This window comes from Pleurodeles waltl, chromosome 3_1 (genome assembly GCF_031143425.1).
Source record: "Pleurodeles waltl isolate 20211129_DDA chromosome 3_1, aPleWal1.hap1.20221129, whole genome shotgun sequence".
Taxonomy (NCBI): Eukaryota; Metazoa; Chordata; class Amphibia; order Caudata; family Salamandridae; genus Pleurodeles; species Pleurodeles waltl.
The window spans coordinates 1666542679-1666561747 of NC_090440.1; the positions used below are offsets into that span (position 1 = coordinate 1666542679).

At 45.7% G+C, this 19069-nt stretch overlaps 1 protein-coding gene across 1 annotated transcript in view; it reads left to right on the forward strand.

Annotated features, from left to right (window-relative positions):
* Window positions 1-19069, forward strand: part of MTX2 (metaxin 2) — a 331615-nt gene that overhangs the window by 228531 nt on the left and 84015 nt on the right. Inside the window, exon 4 of the mRNA XM_069225416.1 lies at window positions 6945-7017. Coding sequence (XP_069081517.1) covers window positions 6945-7017 — 73 coding nt within the window. The remainder of the gene's footprint in view (window positions 1-6944; window positions 7018-19069) is intronic.

Consider the following 19069-nt stretch of genomic DNA (forward strand, 5'->3'; position numbering starts at 1 on the left):
TCTTGGGATAAACCTTTGTCTCACCCTAAAAGTATTCCACACCAAGTATAGGAATGAAGCGCTCTCACTAGCTCAAGAAGAATATTAGGCATCCCCAAGGGGAATAATATTGTTCTCATCAGCCCAAATAGTTAGTCTGGAAAGCAGACATTTAGCAAAGCGTTTCCCCACTGTGTCCAGGAGGGCGATCTGCAGGTAGTTGGCTGGACAGTTACGGTCTCCCTTCTCAAATAAAGGCAAAATAATACTGCCGACCCAAGAGGGTGGAATACTTCTGGAAACATCTTCTAAAAACAACAGATCAGTTCTTACTCCAGGAGCAAATATCCTGTTTTATTACCGAAATGGGTAATTCGTCAGGACCCGTAGCGGCGGAGAGGTGCATAGCTCGAATGGGCAGATCTCTCTCCTTTACTGTAGGAGGATCGATGGATTGTGACCCTTTCGGGAAGCTGAAACAATTCAGCCCCATTTGATACATAAAGGGTGGCAATAAATTCAAACCAACGAGCTTCAGCTATGGCTACAGGGGAAGAACACATTCTTGACTCGCAGCCTTCGACCAACCAATGACCAAAAACGTCTAGCCTGTCCCTTTACCGCTGCTTCCCTGAGGTGGAACCAAAGCCTGTCACCAGAGTCTCTTGCGAGACAGGCCTTCAAGTGCCTCCTTCTTTTTAACAAGGCCACCCTGGAGTTCCTTTCAGATGAATATTCTAAGTACTGAACCCTAACCAGCCGATTTATTTCCCTATTCAGGGCAAGTAATGGATGAGGATTCACCTTATGTCTACTTTTTGGAGATCTTAGAGAGGAGCTAATTAACAGCTGCTTCATAAATTTCACAAAGTTTTGCAATGCATTCCCCTCCTAGTTTTTCCAGTTCTGCAACAGCAGGCTGTAAGATCTCTAACATGCCTGAGATCCTTCTGTGATCCCACTGGGTCCTCCCTGTCTTTTTATCAAACATGGTGATTGTCCCACCCAACTCCCAAGTCCCTGTCATCACCATGTTCAATTCCAACGAGAAGAAAAGCTAACAGAGGTATTTATAATCTTTAAGTCACTTAGCAGTGAGAAAGAGGAGTAACCTAGCGCCAGGTAATCTAATATTGCCTTTCCCCCTGGGGAAACATGCGTAAAGGAAACTGGAGAGTCCGATGGCTACCTTCCATTAGCTATAATACAATACTTTCTCCTGAGGAGATCAAATAGAAGTTTCCCTCTCTTATTTGTTCTTATCAAGAGGGGGAAAACACAGGATGGAATTTGCAGGTCTTGCTCTCTCTCAACGTCTCTCGACGTCGTGGACTTGGCGCAAGATGTGATTGTAAATAATGCAGTTTAATCCTCCAACTAGCACTGCAGAGGTAGGATACTCACCATCTAGAGCATTTTTTTATATAGTCAGAAACCTTCTGCAACAAAGCATCATAGACCACTTTGTGGGGGTATGTAGGCATTGACCAGTAACAGGGGGTAGAGCCCCGGGTCGGATTATGGACCTGAAGGGTTAAGGCCATGAAAAAGTTGCTGGGATCTTTATAACAATCATATTTCCACTTAAGTTTAGTTGACAGCAAGCAGGCGACTCCCCCTTTAGCATGCCCCCTTCGACAAAGGGTGGCCTTACAGTCTAAGACATAATAATCCTCCCACAGTAAATCCCTATCGGACCATGTCTCCTGGAGGCAAATCAAAGCTTAAAGAACTGAGTAAAAGTAACTTCCTCCTACTATATTTTACCCCTTCAGCATTCCATGAGACAATTTTTAGGCCAGTGCCAGTTAAGGGGTTGAAGCAGGAACCTGGACCCCTGCAACCTGGTTTAGGGCACTCGGGAGCCAACCCCACTCATCCAGACCATTAATGCTTTTTTGCTCAGGGGCAATTGAAGCTTAAGTTAGGTCCTTCAAATCTACCTTGGGCCTAAACTCACACTGGACCTTTGAGTTGGGTGATACCTGTGACAAACAACAAGCTTTGTTCTTTTCCACAACCCCACTGGTGCCAGCCCGGTTCAAACCCAGAAAGGGAATCACATCAATCTTGCGACACTGCAAAAAATCAGCATTTTGAAGGACCAGCTTAGCCAAACGCTAAAAGCAAAAGGAAATCAATCCTTTACTTAAAAGCCACATTAGAATACAATAGAAAAACAAGGTCCATGTCATGGCTTTGGATTGACCTCAATGAGCTACACTGAGAAGCAGTTTAACAGTGTACATGTATCCAAAATTAAATCTTCATCAAAGATTGGAATAAAGTATTCTATATATGTGTCTGCATTGCATCCAGTTGCAGGAGTGCCTTCTGAAAATACAGGGCCATAGGGGTCTCCCTTCAGCCTGAGGAGCGAAAATATCGGAGCTGTTTGGTTCAGTGGGGGAGGCAGACCAGGGGGGTTATCAAAGAAAGGCTTACTCTCCGACTCCCTGGCGGCTGCTCCATTAGTCCCACATGTGATCCCAGTTGCAAAAGAGAAGGAATAAATCATGCTAGATGCCTCCATTCATTTTTGTGTGGAGTTTGTTGCCTCAGAGAAATGTACTTTCCTTCTGCCTTTCTTAGTGATCCTTCAAACTGGTCTTTTCAAACCTTTAGATTTTTTCCTCTTGTTTTTCACTCCCACTATTAGCAGTGGAACAAGTGATTCCGGAGAACAATTCTTCTGATTAGACAAGGCTTTAAATATTGGGAACACCTCCTGTTCAGTCTGATTAGACTTTGCCGACCATTACTCTTGACCAGGGAGGGGTCAAAAATTTAATTGTATGAAGTCTACTGGGCTATCTAGCGGTGCCCTTTTACTGATAGTCTCTTTGCACTGAGATTTACCATCCTGCATGCTCACTTCCACGCCAGAACGCACCATGGGATTCTCCAGCACATTTGATAGCAACAGGGGGGACAGACAGTGATCCCGAGTGGCCTTGATGCAATCTCCTGTTTTTGTTATCTTTAGACAATTCCTTTAAGATGGCTGTCAGAATTGAGAATACAGTCAAATTTCTTCAAAAGTTTTAAAATTGCGGAAAGCAGATTTTCCAAGCTGTAATGGGAGAACCCAACCTCTTGGTCTGGTGATTGACTAGGTAAATTATGCATACTTCCAGAACTGGGGTCACAGATAGGTGAGTGTACACAAATTCTTGGGTGGACGGGTTACTACTAAACAGATGGAGACCAGTTGGTTGAACCATAGGCACAGGATCCCCGGGTGGCGAGGAGTAGTCATTGATCTGATACCCATATCTCCTACAGAGGTCTAAGTCCAAATCGGGTCAGGTGAAGTCTTAAAGCCCAGTGACTTAGCTCCATGCCAGCTGTCATGCCAAGAAGAATGACAAGCTCTGTCTCCTCCTGAGGGATTTTTTCTTTTTACCATAAAGTAAAAATGTGATTCTGGCCCTTCACCCATGAGGCCGGGTTGACCTTATTCCGAAGGGAATTGGATTTCGTTTTTGTACATGTCCTTCCTGGGAGCAAGCGCCCTGAGCAAATTTCTTTAGGGTCATAATTTATACTTCTCCTCCAAACCACCAGAACCAAGTCAAAGCAGAGGGGTGATGAAGAAGTCTCTCAACTTATTCAAAAGCAATATGCAATATATTCTTAGAGGCCAATCCGCCCAGCTTCGAAGGTCCTCCCTTCTCTTCTCCTCTTCGGGCTGGTCCAAATTCGCTCTTCACTAAGAAGTGGGGCAGGCCACTTCCAACGCACTTCCAGGGCACCCAACAGCTTCGTGTCCGCCAACAGCCGGAGGCAAGTGGAGCAGGACAGCAATGCGTGGCAAGCCACACTGGCATAACGCCAGCTGCTTCTGCTCCTAGCAGGCTGCCTCCAGCCTAGTCCATCCCACTCGCCACAGGTGCTCCAAGCTCCAGGTTCTCCAGGGGTTCCAGATACAGCTCCTCTCGCCCGGAGCGCACTCTGGGGACCGTTTTGCTGTTTTCCCGCTAAATTTCCAGCCCACTCCTTGAACCAATGATGAGGGCAGGGTGCCGGTGGAGATGCACTGTAGGGCTGAGTAGGATGATCGCCAGCGCCGCAAGACCACTGACCCCCACTCTGCACCCCTATGCTACTGCAAAAGGGCGGAGAGGGCAAGCAGCTTTATAAGAAGGGCCGGGTCAGTCCAAACGTTAATGCGGCGGCAGTAGGAGAGGGCGACCAAGAGCAGAACACCAGACAGCCGGAAATGCAGGCAGTGAGACACACCCCTTCATCTCCCTGCTTCTAGCGGCAGGACGCCGAGCCAGGACAGCATGACAGCAGTCGGGCCGGCGGCAAACACTGTCAGGGAGACTCCCTCCTTTTCCCTGCTTCCAGTGATGGGACGAGGCAAAGGGCGGAACCGGACTGGGCTGGGCAGGTGGGTCGGCAGATGGGTTGGTGGACCAGCGACAAGCGCAGTACGGCCAGAGCAGCTTGGACAAGAATCGGCCAGAGCGGCAGAAGCTGCTCGGCTGACACTTCTACTTTATCCTCTCTCCACGCTCTGCACTCCCCATGGCTTCCCAGCGGCCTGCTCTACGCTGCCTCTTCCTGGCAGCGTCTGCTGCTCCTCTGCTCTGGTGCTTGACTTTCTCTGCTCTCTGTGTGAAAAATTCCTAAAGACAGTCCGTTATCTGACAGTGACACCCGCTATCTGTTAGTACCTCATTCACATTCAGGCGCTCCTCAGCCAGCTTTTCCTCCAGTCCTGAACCTGCAGACACTGTCATTCATCCACACTCGATTCAGGCTTCCTAAGTGAACTTATCCTTTCTTTCTGGCAAACAAGATACAGTGTTCTCCCAATTTCACACGCTAACTTTGGCATCCTGGTGGAGCACCCAATCACTCATGTACAACAAATGGCCAGGTCTTCATGTGCACTCTCTTATGCTGTAGGGAGGAGATCATGCACAGATCACAAAACCACTTAGTGAAGTATTCCTTGATGGGAAATTAGCAAGTTTTATAAGGGACATACATTCAGTCACTTGCTCATAGGAATGATTAGTTATTTAAATTTATTTTGGTTGGAAATATTAATTTCTTTAAAATTGTGAAAAAAGTGTGAATTTGATGGGTGGATATCTTTTGCATACTGGTACGTATTTGCGTGCCTTGAGGGTTCTTATAGAAATACCTCCTGTGTATTGGAGGTCCTGCAACCAAATATATGGGGGTTAATTTGTACTGAAATATAACAACACCAGAATAAGGATGCTTGTTTCTGGTCCTGGTAGGGTCTGGCCTGGCAACTCGGGCAGGACTGTTCCCCCTGAGGAGCAGGGTCAGACTGATTTGCATATGGCTGGGTGCAAACTGGGGTGACGCTGCAAGCAAAATAATAATGGATTAAACCCAGATCTGTCACTGGGAGTGAGTGTTTGAAAAGGCTCAAAACTCTGTTGATCATTTTATTTTGTTGTGTTGCTATGTGCACCATAATTGACTAGGGTATGCCCAGACATGGGTCCCTTGCTCGCATTGCCACTGGGTTAAAACTAGCAAAACTGCTCCGCCGAGGATGCTTGTTTCTGGTCCAGGGAGAACCTGGCCTGGCAGTTCGGGCTGGACTGTGCCCATGGGGAGAAGGGTCAAGACTAATTTGCATATGGCTGGGTCCAGGCTGGGGTGACGTGGAGAGGAAAATAACGGTGGTTTAGATGGATTAAACCCAGATCTGTGACTGGGAGCGAGTGTTTGAAAAGTTTCAACACTCTGGGGGTTATTCTAACTTTGGAGGAGTGTTAATCCGTCCCAAAAGTGACGGTAAAGTGACGGATATACCACCAGCCGTATTACGAGTTCCATAGGATATAATGGACTCGTAATACGGCTGGTGGTAAATCCGTCACTTTTCCGTCACTTTTGGGACGGATTAACACCTCCTCCAAAGTTAGAATAACCCCCTCTGTCCACCATTTTATTTTATGTTGTTGCTTTGTGCGCCCTAAGTGGCTAGGGTCTGCCCAGATCTGGGTACTGGATTCAAGCTAGTCTGGCTGATGAGGGGTGATACTCCGAAACCGGTTCCTGGATGCTTGTTTCCAGTCCAGGGAAGACCTGGCCTGGAAGTTCGGGCGGGACTGTTCATATGGAGAGCAGGGTCAAGACTGATTTCCATATGGCTGAGTCCAAAATGGGGTGACGTGGTGAGCAAAATAATGATGGATTAAACCCAGATCTGTGACTGGGGTTGCGTGTTTGAAAAGCTTCAACACTGCGTCCATCATTGTATTTTGTGGTGTTGCTACTGAAACATAACACCCACTGTGTGATTAGTTTGTTCATTTTTTTCAGTGGTATTTGGCAGGAATTTGTTTATTTCCTATTCTAAATCCATTATTCCACAAACAGGATAAAGGTAAATCCTCGTTTATTTTGTGGTAAATACATGTTTCTTCTCCTTCAAATGGACAGAAACAGTGACAGTCGTGCCACTAACCTACAGTTTCTGTTTGTAAGACTTGAGAGCCTACAGAGGGAGGTTTGGTTTGCCTATTATGGTGGGTAGTTATCCTTACAATGAATAGAGCGCTGTGTAATGTGCGTAATTTGTTTATTAAATAATATCTCCCTGTAGTGAAGGCCTCGCATATGATGCTATTGGCTATGATACATGAGAAATAAAAGTGGGAACACATCCAATTTCTATTTAATCACATAGTTTGTCATACTTGCTGATTATTATTTTGATCCTGAATAAAATGCATAAGATTTATCAGTGCTGGTGTGCATCTGCCTTGCTATCGCTCTGTTTGTCTAGTCTCACACTGTGTGTGTTAGCACATTGTAATTGTCTGTCATGGATATATATGGTAACAATTAGGCCAAACTCTATATTAGAAAGCAAGTTTAGCAAGGCAGTATAATTTATAAAGATAATTTTATGTTTCTGTATTGCTATCCGTTTACACATCGTTTTTATTCTCTTCCCTGGTGTTTAGGCCTTTTTACGAATGTGCAATCTGCCAGTCCAGGTGCTTTGCAGGGCAAATGCGGAATATATGTCCCCATCTGGTAAGTGTGTGTATACCTGTGTAATGATCCTGTAGCACTGTGGCATACTTTGCAAATAATTAAAGACCCATGCTCCTGTGTATGAAGCGATTTCAGCTTATTTCTGTGCCTGATTCTCCCAGGATTTATGATGAGGGGTGTTATCAACCTAGGGTGTAATTTCATTATTTTCCTTAGATGTGACCAGTTGAGCAGTGCTGCGAATTGCCACAAATGAGACCTGTTTGAGTCACCTGTGTTGTCCTGTGGGGTTGCAGAATTTGTGTAAAGGGTCACATATGTGACCTCAGTAGCTGATGGGATGGCCAATGTATGCTGGAAATAGACAGCGAGAAAAGACAAAAATGGTGAGATAAAGGCCAGCTGACCAGCGTAAGGAGTTCCCCCAATTTATCACACTCCGGTGCCTTGAGGCATCTAATCGAAAGGCAGAACCTCTTTAGCACAACCTTACACAAAGCACTGAACCGTGATCAGGGTTTTTAAATGGCAGGCACTGAAGCCATCGACTTCTGAAAATGTCAGACATGCTGCTGGAAGCCAGCTGCCAAACCTTTTGGCCAGTAGTGGTCACCTTTGGACACACATGGATCAGAACTACAAGCCTAATGAAGCAATCCTCTCCTAGTTAGGATTACCTGATTGGAATTACGAGAGATTCTCTTCTTTAGAAAGTAATCGTGACCGTAAATGCAGACATGCAACATCTTAATGAACTGCGTTGTGATCAGTGTCTATGGGAGGTGTTCTGCTTGCTACTGCTGGTATGTCACCTCTGAACCCCCCCTCCCATTTAATGTCTTGCTTACACTGTATTAACAATCCACAGTCTCAAATATAATAAAAGTACTATGGAAGAGCACCTTATTGCCACTTCCTGTTTAGAACATTAACCATTTAGGCCATCATTGCAAAATTATCTAAATCCATGTACTCTTTAAGCAATCCTTTAAAGAAAAAAACTTCCTTTCATCAGTACCCAGCCTTGTTAGCACAAGCATTCTGACCCACTGTTTCACTAAACATGAGTTAAAGACTTATTAATGCCAGATTTCTTATTAAGAATGGTCTGTCTTTCGATGTTCTGCTACTAGACTAGAATCTGGGCTACTTCTTTGACAGAGGAACGTGGTAGCTTCTCTCTCTTGTTACATCGTACAAAGAAACTCATCAACATAGCATATCCCATTATAAGACAAAACATTAAATATTTAAGCAAATGCAGTATGTTTCAGCAAACTGAGAGAAAATCACTAATTTAATTGAATATCGAGATACTTGATGAACTTAGCCAAATATTTATTTTAAACATTTTATGTCATTATGCGGATAGTAGCTATACATAAGCATAGATAGTAACCCTCCTCTTCCCAACAGGAGTCTCGAGCATATATATGATACAGTAAGAAGGTGCATATACAAATACAAAATAGAAAATCCCTAAATATAGATCGGGATGCTTATCTTTTATTGTCGAACAAAATTATGAAACATGAGTGTGTAATCAAGGAGACCTTCCCCTCCTCAACCAGTTCAGCAGTCTGTTCCTCCACCCAAATCAAGGAAGCCTGATATTCAAGGATTCGAGTATCTTAGTCAGCATTCTGCCAGTTCCTCTGTGACTTTGTTGTCACGCCTTGTCAGTTTAATCTGTTGTTTGTCCTCCAAACCCCATTCTTGTAGGTCTTTCTGCCATTTCCTAAATTCAGGAGGCTGTGATGCTGCCCATTGGAACTCTGTGTGGCAGTTTGCATCACAGTACCCAGTGCTAAAAGGCACAGTCTCATTTTCTGGGCTTTCTTGACTGGAAATATACAAAGCAAACAGTTTTTTCATCGATACCTTTAGTGTTATCCCAATAATATTTTCCAGCTCTGCAGTTGGTCCGAAAACGTCACAACTCGCAGGCAGTTCCAAATGACATGTATAAAGGAGGCCCACCTTCCCCACATCTCCTGCACATGGCCCGCCTATGACATTAAATCCGGGCCAGTCTGTTGTTTAGGGGTTTGGAGGAGATACACTTGATGTAAAAAGTGAAATTGGATTAACTTGAAGAAGACATTTGGATTGACCCATTCGGCCTGCTCGCAGGCCGTCTGCCAGTCCCCTGTCAATATGGTTCTGGATTATCATCTACCCACTTCTGGTACGCCCTGCCCTTATTCCCCCTTCTGTCAGTGACAAGCAATAAGTTTGATCAACCTGTGGCACTCCCCTAATTCCAAGAGCTGCTTCATGACCCTGTGTTCTAACAGGGCCTGAGGGAAAGCCGGCCAAATATCACGCACCATGCGTGCTATCAGTGCATATTGCAAGAATTGTCAGGCCCCATCCCGATTTCCTGACATTGTGTTATGGAGAATAGTGTGCCATTCAAATACAGATCTCACTCAGTATCACAGCCACCCCTACACCAATCACAAAGGAACATGTCCCTCTGCACAACCCAGAATCGTTGCAGCAACCAGAGGGGTATGTTGAAGGCAAACTCGGACCTCTTCGGTACTCGCACCACTTCTCTATGCCATATCTCACCCATGTGTTGTACCAGCTATGGCATCTCCATCGGTACACTTCATCCTCAAAAAAACAATTCAGGGAGTGTATAGTCCCCAGGGGTACCAGCCAGTAGAGATTTTTCCTAATTTGGGCTGTACGCAAACCAACGAGTGGCATGCTGCATTTGGGCCACCGCAAAGTATAGAAGGATGTCTGGCAACCCCAAGCCCTAAACCAACCAGGTAAATTTTGATACATCCATCTTCACCCTGCTATGTTTGCCTAGCAAACCAAGTTACCAAGCAAAACATCTAGTGTGCGCAGTATTGCCATGAGAGTCAGGCACATGGTGTTCTGGAGGGTGCAAGGGCATCTGGCAAAAACACCATCTTTGCCAGTGATCCCCAATCCTGCAGCTGATCCTTCAAACAGGAAGGAAGACTCAAACCGCAAGCACAATAAACATAGGAGAGAGTGGGCATCCCTGTCCAGACCCCCTATACAGGGTCCATGCATCAGTTTCTTCAGGGTCCATCCTTCTGTTTGCACCCTAGCCCATGGGTCCGTGTAAAATAATTGAACCCAGCCAATAAGGTTGGGACCAAATCCCAGAGTTTCCAGAACTACCCAAAGATACGTCCAGTTAACGGACTTGAATGCACATTTTAGGTTCAGGGTGACATGTCATCGGAATCGGCTAGGGCACTCCTACTAGGAACTAACTGCTGAGGGTTAAACAGTGTGCTTCTACCGAGGATGAACCCTATCTGGTCCTCGTGCACAAAGAAGTCAATGACTCCCAGTAGCATGTTAGCCAGATCTTTACTCAATAGCTTAACCCCTTCACTGCCAGGCCTTTTCCCCCCCTCCTGTGCTGAGCCTTTTTTTGGCTATTTGGGGCAGTTCACGCTTAGGCCCTCATAACTTTTTGTTCACATAAGCTACCCATGCCAAATTTGCATCCTTTTTTTCCAACATCCTAGGGATTCTAGAGGTACCCAGACATTGTGGGTTCCCCAGAAGGAGGCCATGAAATTAGACAAAAAACTGTGAAATTGTAGTTTAAAAAAAAAAAAATGGGAAAAAGGGGCTGCAGAAGAAGGCTTGTGGTTTGTTCCCTGAAAATGGCATCAACAAAGGGTTTGCATTGCTAAAATCACCAGCTTCCCAGCTTTCAGGAACAGGCAGACTTGAATCAGAAAACCCAATTTTTCAACACAATTTTGGCATTTTACTGGCACATACCCCATTTTTACGATTTTTTGTGCTTTCAGCCTCCTTCCAGTCAGTGACAGAAATGGACGTGAAACCAATGCTGGATCCCAGAAACCAAAACATTTCTGAAAAGTAAACAAAATTCTGAATTCAGCAAGGGGTAATTTGTGTAGATCCTACAAGGGTTTCCTACAGAAAATAACAACTGAAAAAACAAAATTTGAAATTGAGGTGAAAAAAACTGAAATCTTTCTCTACGTTTTACTCTGTAACTTTTTCCTGCAATGTCAGATGTTTTAAAGCAATATACCGTTACGTCTGCTGGACTCTTCTCGTTGCGGGGATATATAGGACTTGTAGGTTCATCAACAACTCTAGGTACCCAGAGCCAAAAAATGAGCTGCACCCTGCAGTGGGTTTTCATTCTATACCGGGTATACAGCAATTAATTTGCTGAAATACAAAGAGTAAAAAATAGCTATCAAGAAAACCTTTGTATTTCCAAAATGGGCACAAGATAAGGTGTTGAGGAGCAGTGGTTATTTGCACATCTCTGAATTCCAGGGTGCCCATACTAGCATGTGAATTACAGGGCATTTCTCAAATAGATGTCTTTTTTACACACTCTCTTATATTTGGAAGGAAAAAATGTAGAGAAAGACCAGGGGCAATAACACTTGTTTTGCTATTCTATGTTCCCCCAAGTCTCCCGATAAAAATGGTTCCCTCACTTGTGTGGGTAGGCCTAGCGCCCGTGACAGGAAATGCCCCAAAACACAACGTGGACACATCACATTTTTTGACAGAAAACAGAGTTGTTTTTTCCAAAGTGCCTACCTGTAGATTTTGGCCTCTAGCTCAGCTGGCACCTAGGGAAACCTACCAAACCTGTGCATTTGTGACAACTAGAGACCTAGGGGAATCCAAAATGGGGTGACTTGTGGGGCTCTGACCAGGTTCTGTTACCCAGAATCCTTTGCAAACCTCAAAGTTTGGCTGACAAAACACATTTTCTTCAGATTTCGGTGACAGAAAGTTCTGGAATCTGAGAGGAGCCACAAATTTCCTTCCACCCAGCGTTTCCCCAAGTCTCCCGATAAAAATGGTACCTCACTTGTGTGGGTAGGCCTAGCGCCTGCGACAGGAAATGTCCCAAAATGCCCCAAAACACAACGTGGACACATCCCATTTTTTGACAGAAAACAGAGGTGTTTTTTGCAAGCTGTAGATTTTGGCCTCTAGCTCAGCCGGCACCTAGGGAAACCTATCAAACCTGTGCATTTCTGAAAACTAGAGACCTAGGGGAATCCAAGATGGGGTGACTTGTGGGGCTCTGACCAGGTTCTGTTACCCAGAATCCTTTGCAAACCTCAAAATTTGACCCCAAAAAAAAGTTTTCCTCTCATTTCGGTGACAGAAAGTTCTGGAATCTGAGAGGAGCCACAAATTTCCTTCCACCCAGCGTTCCCCCAAGTCTCCCGATAAAAATTATACCTCACTTGTGTGGGTAGGCCAGGTGCCTGCAACAGAATAAGGACAAAAACTTGTGGAGATAGAGGGGATAGCACAGTGAGTTGATAAGGACATATTCTTCTTTTATACTTCTTTAGGCTGACTCTGCTTTAGGGACCCACACAAGTGTGGTGTCATTTTACTTGGGAGACTGAGGGAAACGCTGGGGAGTAGGAATTTTGTGCTGTAGCGATGATCGTACAAACGAAAGTCAGGAAAATATGCTTTTTTAAGCAAAGTTTGAGGTTTGCAGAGGAGTCTGGGTAAGAAAATGTTGGGGGGTCAACGCAAGCCACACCTCCCTGGACTCCTTGGGGTGTCTAGTTTTAGAAAATGTCTGGGTTTGGTAGGTTTCCCTAGATGAAGGCCGCACCCAGGACCAAAAACATAGGTGCCCCCTCCTCCCCAAACACAGGTAGTTTTGTAATATATCATTTTGATGTGTCCACATACGTCTGTGATTTGCCAAACACTAAAATTGTGAAAAGAAACGCACTTAGGTTATGTGAAAAAGACCCCTCACCCACCAACCAAGTTGGTGGCATGCTTCATCATCGGGGTCCCACCCGAGGCACCTAGCGTGTCACAGGTGTGCTGCGATGCCTGATTACAGCAGAGCAGGTTTTTCATTTTTACCACACACACTGCTTGGATTTGGCACAAGGGTGAGTGATGGTTCAGTGGATCAAATTTTATTAACAAGAGATTTCACAAAAATGAAATGCACTGTTAATAACTGAAAGGCCAAAAACCTGAACCAGTGACTCACAGCTCGTGAGCTGTAAAGCCACGGCAAGGCACCAACCGCTTTACAGTCCATTCACACACCTTTCATACATGACATGTACAAGACCATTCACGTCGCCAGCCACGGGCCCAGCACATTACAACACTTGCATCGACAGACAGCGCCACTCAAGGGCCCATCACTTACATACGCCCACATGCCTGATACAACAATCACACCAGCTGATGGGAGTATGTGGACTGGTGTTTGGCTGGCAGTGTGTTGCAGTAGCCAACAGCAAGTCAATATGTACACTATGTACACCCTTTAAACAAAGAAACCCCTAACTAATTAGAAATAATTACAAAACTACAAACACAAAAGCTCTAACTAAGTACATGACAAAAATGCTAACCATGAAACTGAACACATGAAAATACAAAACAGACGTAAGTTTACACTCATGTTTGTTCCCAGTAATTCTTCTGGGTGTGGTAATTCATAAAACAACCACCCACACACAGCCCAGGCTTTGAAGGACAATCTGGGCAGTACATTTGAGTCTCCCTCTGGATACCTCTTCGAAAACACACTCTACATTTCTTTGCTGGAAAGTCTTTTTTGGGTGTGGGAGGAATGTGCTCAGCAAAGTGGCGATCTTTCAATCTAGCCACATCCTCCACCACTGCTTCTCTAGGAACTCTGGCCTGTTCCACCACAATAAGGCTCTCTATCACTGACTTCTGAAATTTCACAAATGTCATCTTTGACTCTGGAGACCTATCCTTAAACACAATAAAAGCATTACAAGTTGCTAAGTGAAAGAGGTGAATTGCTAACTTCTTATACCAAACGTAAGACTTACGAATCGCAGTATAAGGTTCCAACCTTTGATCAACTCTATCTACGCTTATTATAATCTAAAATGCACACCGGTGTGCTCACTTCAGCAACCTGGCCCCAAACAGTCACGGGGGAAGTACTCTCATCATGGATGGTACTTAGCATGTAGACATCCCTCCTGTCTGAAAACTTCAAAGCTAGCAACTCATCATTCCGCAAGGCACTGCACTGTCCCCTCTGAAGTTTTTTTACAGAAAAGCTCCCTTGGATAGCCTTTCCGGTTACAACGAATTGAACCACAAGCAACAGTGTCCACTCTAAACAATTCCTTGAACAACTGCACTCCAGTGTAAAAGTTATCTACATACAAATGGTGACCTTTGTTGAACAGTCGTCTACCAAGTTCCCACACACTTTTCTCAGTAACTCCAAAAGTGGGAGGACAACGAGGGGGGGTCAATACTGGAATCCCTACCAGCGTAGACACAGAAATTATACACATATCCTGTACTACTTTCAGACAGCATGTACAATTTAATTCCACATCGTGCCCTCTTGCTAGGAATGTACTGCCTAAAAACCAAACGACCCTTGAAGAGGACCAAAGACTCGTCCACAGCTATTTCTTTGCCTGGAACATAAACCTCTGAAAACCGATCTACAAAATGATCAAGGACAGGCCTAATCTTAAAAAGACGGTCAGAATCAGGGTGATCTTGTGGCAAGGCTAATGCATTGTCAATAAAATGCAGCATCCTAAGAAGAAACAAATACCGATTACGACTCATTGTTGCAGGAAATATAGCTGTTGCCATCAAGGGACTAGTAGACCAATAAGAAGCCAGTGACGGCTTCCTTATCTACCCCATCAAAAGAGTCAAACCTAAAAACCTTTTCATCTCCTCCAAATTTGTGGGAGTCCACTGGGCAGCTCTAGAGTGTTGTCCGTCAAATACTGCTCCGCATACAAATTAGTTTGCTCAACAATCTCTTCCAAAAACACATCATCCACAAATAACTCAAAGAAATTGACAGGCAAAAAGTTCTCAGTATTGACTCTACACCCTGGGAGACCAGTAAAGGCAGGCAACTCTGGCTGCTCCATGTTTGGGGCAACCCAGAGTTCAGGTCTTCTAACGGGAAACCTTTCAGCCCCAGGTTGCTGCACTAATGGCACATCAGTGTCCTCCTCTAAAACAGGCCCTTAATCTGCACTGAGTGTGGCTTCCTCATCAGAAGATTCCTCTCCGACAGAAACTTCACTGCCAGAATCCCTCACTTCCTCCTCGGCCTCAGATGCAGAGTCCGTCTCATAATCATGATCAGACAGTGACTCAAAAAGCATACCAGCCACCTGCTGAGCGGTCATCCTGCAGCTAGCCATGATCTTTCCTACGAAAATTAAGTGGACAAATGCACCACCAACAACCAGCACTGTGTAAGATAAGTAATAAGGTGTATCTTTATTAGTAAGAGTTATAAACTCAAAAACTATACCGCTCACTTGCCTGAAAAAGCTTGAATCACCAGCAACTACTCTGCACAGACACAGCAATCACCAATGATATCCCACTAAAAAGAAAGAAAGAAAAGCAAATTAGAAATAAGACAACACAAATATCATTGTGCACAAATCTAAGGACAATTTCACACAAACCTGCATTTAGTACACCACTTACAAACATGTCATTCATGCATGGCAACAATACTCCTTTGGAGTAAATTGTTTTTACTTACCTAAAACATGCAACTATGCAAACCGCAGGTCAACCACCGCCAAAACCGCAATGAGCCACAGCAAAGAAAGTAAAAGCTTTGAACTAGAACAAAAAGGAGGAAAAAAATGATCACAAATGCAAATACTTCATCAGTTGACAAACATCCCACCATCAAACATTTAGAAATTGGTGCCTAAGTGGATTCTGCCATAGGGGCAGATGGGCCTACTAAAAAATAGGCCTATCTGCCCCAAGGAGGGCAGAAAATACCTTTAGTAGTGTGTCCCCAGGGGGAGCGACCCTTTCCCAAGGGCCCACCCCCAAACAAAAAACAAAGCACACACACACGTACTATCCCTGGTGCCTACGTGGCTTCTGCCCCCTGATGGGCCTATAAAAATAGGCCCATCTGCCCCCAAGGGGGGCAGAAATGGCCAACAGTTCAATGCCCCCCTTGGGGGGCGCCCCTTGCCCAAGGGGACGCCCCCCACATAAATAAACATATTTTTAAAAATCCCTGGCGTTCTAGTGGTTTCTGCCCCCCTTGGGGGCAGATCAGCCTAAAAATAATAGGCTGATCTGTCCCCAAGGGGGGCAGAAATGGCCTTGGTACATGTGCCCCCAAAGGGGGGGGCGACCATTGCCCAAGGGGCTGCCCCCCCTCCACTAACACACACTATCCCTGGTGTCTAAGTGGTTTCTGCCCCCCCTTGGGGGCAGATGGGCCTAAAAAAAAAATAGGCCCATCTGCCCACAAGGGGTGCAGAAATGGCCAACAGTTCAATGCCTCCCTTGGGGGAGGGGGTGCCCCTTGCCCAAGGGAAGGCCCCCCCCCCATATAAATGAACATATTAAAAAAATCCCTGGCGTTCTAGTTGTTTCTGCCCCCCTTGGGGGCAGATGAGCTAAAAATAATAGGCCTATCTGTCCCCAAGGGGGGGCAGAAATGGCCTTGGTACACGTGCCCCCAAAGGGGGGCGACCCTTGCCCAAGGGGTTGCCCCCCCCACACTAACACACACACACTATCCCTGGTGTCTAAGTGGCTTCTGCCCCCCCTTGGGGGTAGATCAGCTTAAATATAATAGGCAGAAATGGCCACAAGAAACATGCCCCCAAATGGGAGCGACCCTTGCCCAACGGGCAGCTCCCCAACGCAAAACATTTCACAGTAAATAAAAAAAAAGAAAATCCCTGGCGTCTAGTAGATTCTGCCCCCCTTGGGGGCAGATCGGCCTAAACATAATAGACCGATCTGCCCCATGCCCCCAAAAGGGAGCGACCTTTGCCCAAGGGGCCGCTCCCAAACATGTAAACATTTTATACAACAACAACAACAAAATCCCTGGCGTCTAGTGGATTCTGCCCCCCTTGGGAGTAGATCGGCCTAGAAATAATAGGCCGATCTGCCCCCAAGGGGGGCAGAAATGGCCACTATAAACATGCCCCCAAAAGGGAGCAACCGTTGCCCAAAGGGCCGCTCCCAAACACATAAACGTTTTAAAAACAATAATTAAAAAAAATCCCTGGCGTCTAGTGAATTCTGCCCCCCTTGGGGGCAGATCGGCCTACAAATAATAGGCCGATCTGCCCCCAAGGGGGGCAGAAATGGCCAACATAAACATGCCCCCAAAAGGGAGCGACCCTTGGCCAAAGGGCCGCTCCCAAACACATAAACATTTTAAACATAATATAAAACAAAAAATCCCTGGCGTCTAGTGGGCATTCCTGCTGCCCGATTGCATTAATGCTCAAAGAGACACCGGGGGAAAGGAAAAGCCTTTCCTTTCCCCCGGTGCCTCTTTGTCCCAAACCCCCCACCCGCCGGAGGAGAAACTTACCTGTTTCTCTCTTCGCCGCACTGGAAGCAAATGGCTTCCAGTGCGACCGGCAGTGGGTAATTACAGGGGGGTGGGCGTGGGGGTGGAAGGGGAAGGTCTTCCCCTTCCATCCCCGCCTTGGGGGGTTGGGGGCGAACCCCACAGAGGGAGCGCTAGCGCTCCCTCCGGGCTCTGTGCCAAGGACGTAATGGTTACATCCTCGGCACAGGAGCACTGTGTCACGGGACGTAACCATTACGTCCGCGGCACAGAAGGGGCTAACATCCATATTTAGTAAGGAGATTGGACAATTGTACAAGACCTGGGTGGGGTCCTTTCTCCCCTTGTGCCCCAAGACTGTCATAGCCTCCTGCATCATAGACAGTAACTGGCCAGTCTCTCTAGCCTCATCAAATAGGTCAACAGTTGCTCCAACAAGAGTGATGGCATTTCTAGTTGCAAATCCACTGGGAAGTCATCCAGCCCAGAGGCTTTACCTCTGATTATTCAGCTTGGGCACACCAAGGAGGTCCTGAAAGGTCTTGTGCCACTCCGGCTCAAGCAGCGGAAGACACACCTTTGCTCAAAAGTCTCTGACCTCCTGCTCAGTTGCTGTAAAAGCTGTACTCCCTCCTTCTCCAAGTAGTTCTTGCAGGTCTTTAATGTGCTCTCTGGACTGCTCCTCTCTTCCATCACTCCTTTGTAAAGATAACATATAAGGGTGGGGCTTCTCCCCGTTTAACACCCACACTAGAAGGCAGCAATACTCGTCCCCCCTCTCGAAATAGCCTGTGCCTGTAAAGTATATAAGTGTTTTTTTCAAGCTCAGACCAGGTTTCTTCAATCTGATGTTTTGTATCAAGCACCCTGGATGCTTCACAATCCGTGCCTCCAAACCAGCCAACACTTTTTCCGTATCCAGCAAGGCTGACTCCTGCTGTTTCCTTACCCCCAAAGATCTGTGATAAACATTCTCTTCAAATAGCAACTTCATAGGCCTCCCACTCTAGCGCTCTACTGTCTGTGGACCCCTAGTTTTTCAGGAAGTAGTATCTAGTAAAACAACTAGTATGTACGAAGAAGGCTGCATCACATAATACCTCTGTACACAAACTCTGCAGTGGTATTGGAGGAATGAACAAGCATTTCACAATACAAAAAAAGAGTCAGGGAATGGTCTGTTAGGAATCTATTCAAATATAGGGCAGTGCCAAACAACTCCATATCCCTCTGCTTACTGAGCACAAAATCTATTCTGCTACAGGTATCATCCACTTGAGAGTGAAACGAATAGATCTTGTCAGTAGGGTGCCAGTATCTCCAAATATCCAACAGATCAGATTCCATGTATATTTTCGAAAGGGCCTTCTCCATTCCAGGTTTCAGTCATGGCCAAGAGGGTTGTTTAATCAAATCCCCAGTCCTGTACACAGTTAAAATCACCTACCCATATAATTTGTGCAAAAAGAACAGATGATGGACGGAATGCTGAACAATGTAAACTTTCACCCCAGTCACAAAGATCTGGGTTTAATCTTTTGTTTATTTGCTCACCATGCCACCCCAGTTTGGACCTAGCCATATGCAAATCAGCCTTGACCCTGTTCACCATGGGAACAGTCCAGCTCGAACTGCCAAGCCAGGTCCTCCCTGGACCGGAAACAAGCATCCTAGGACCGGTTTCACAGTATCACCCTTCATCAACTAGGCTAGTTT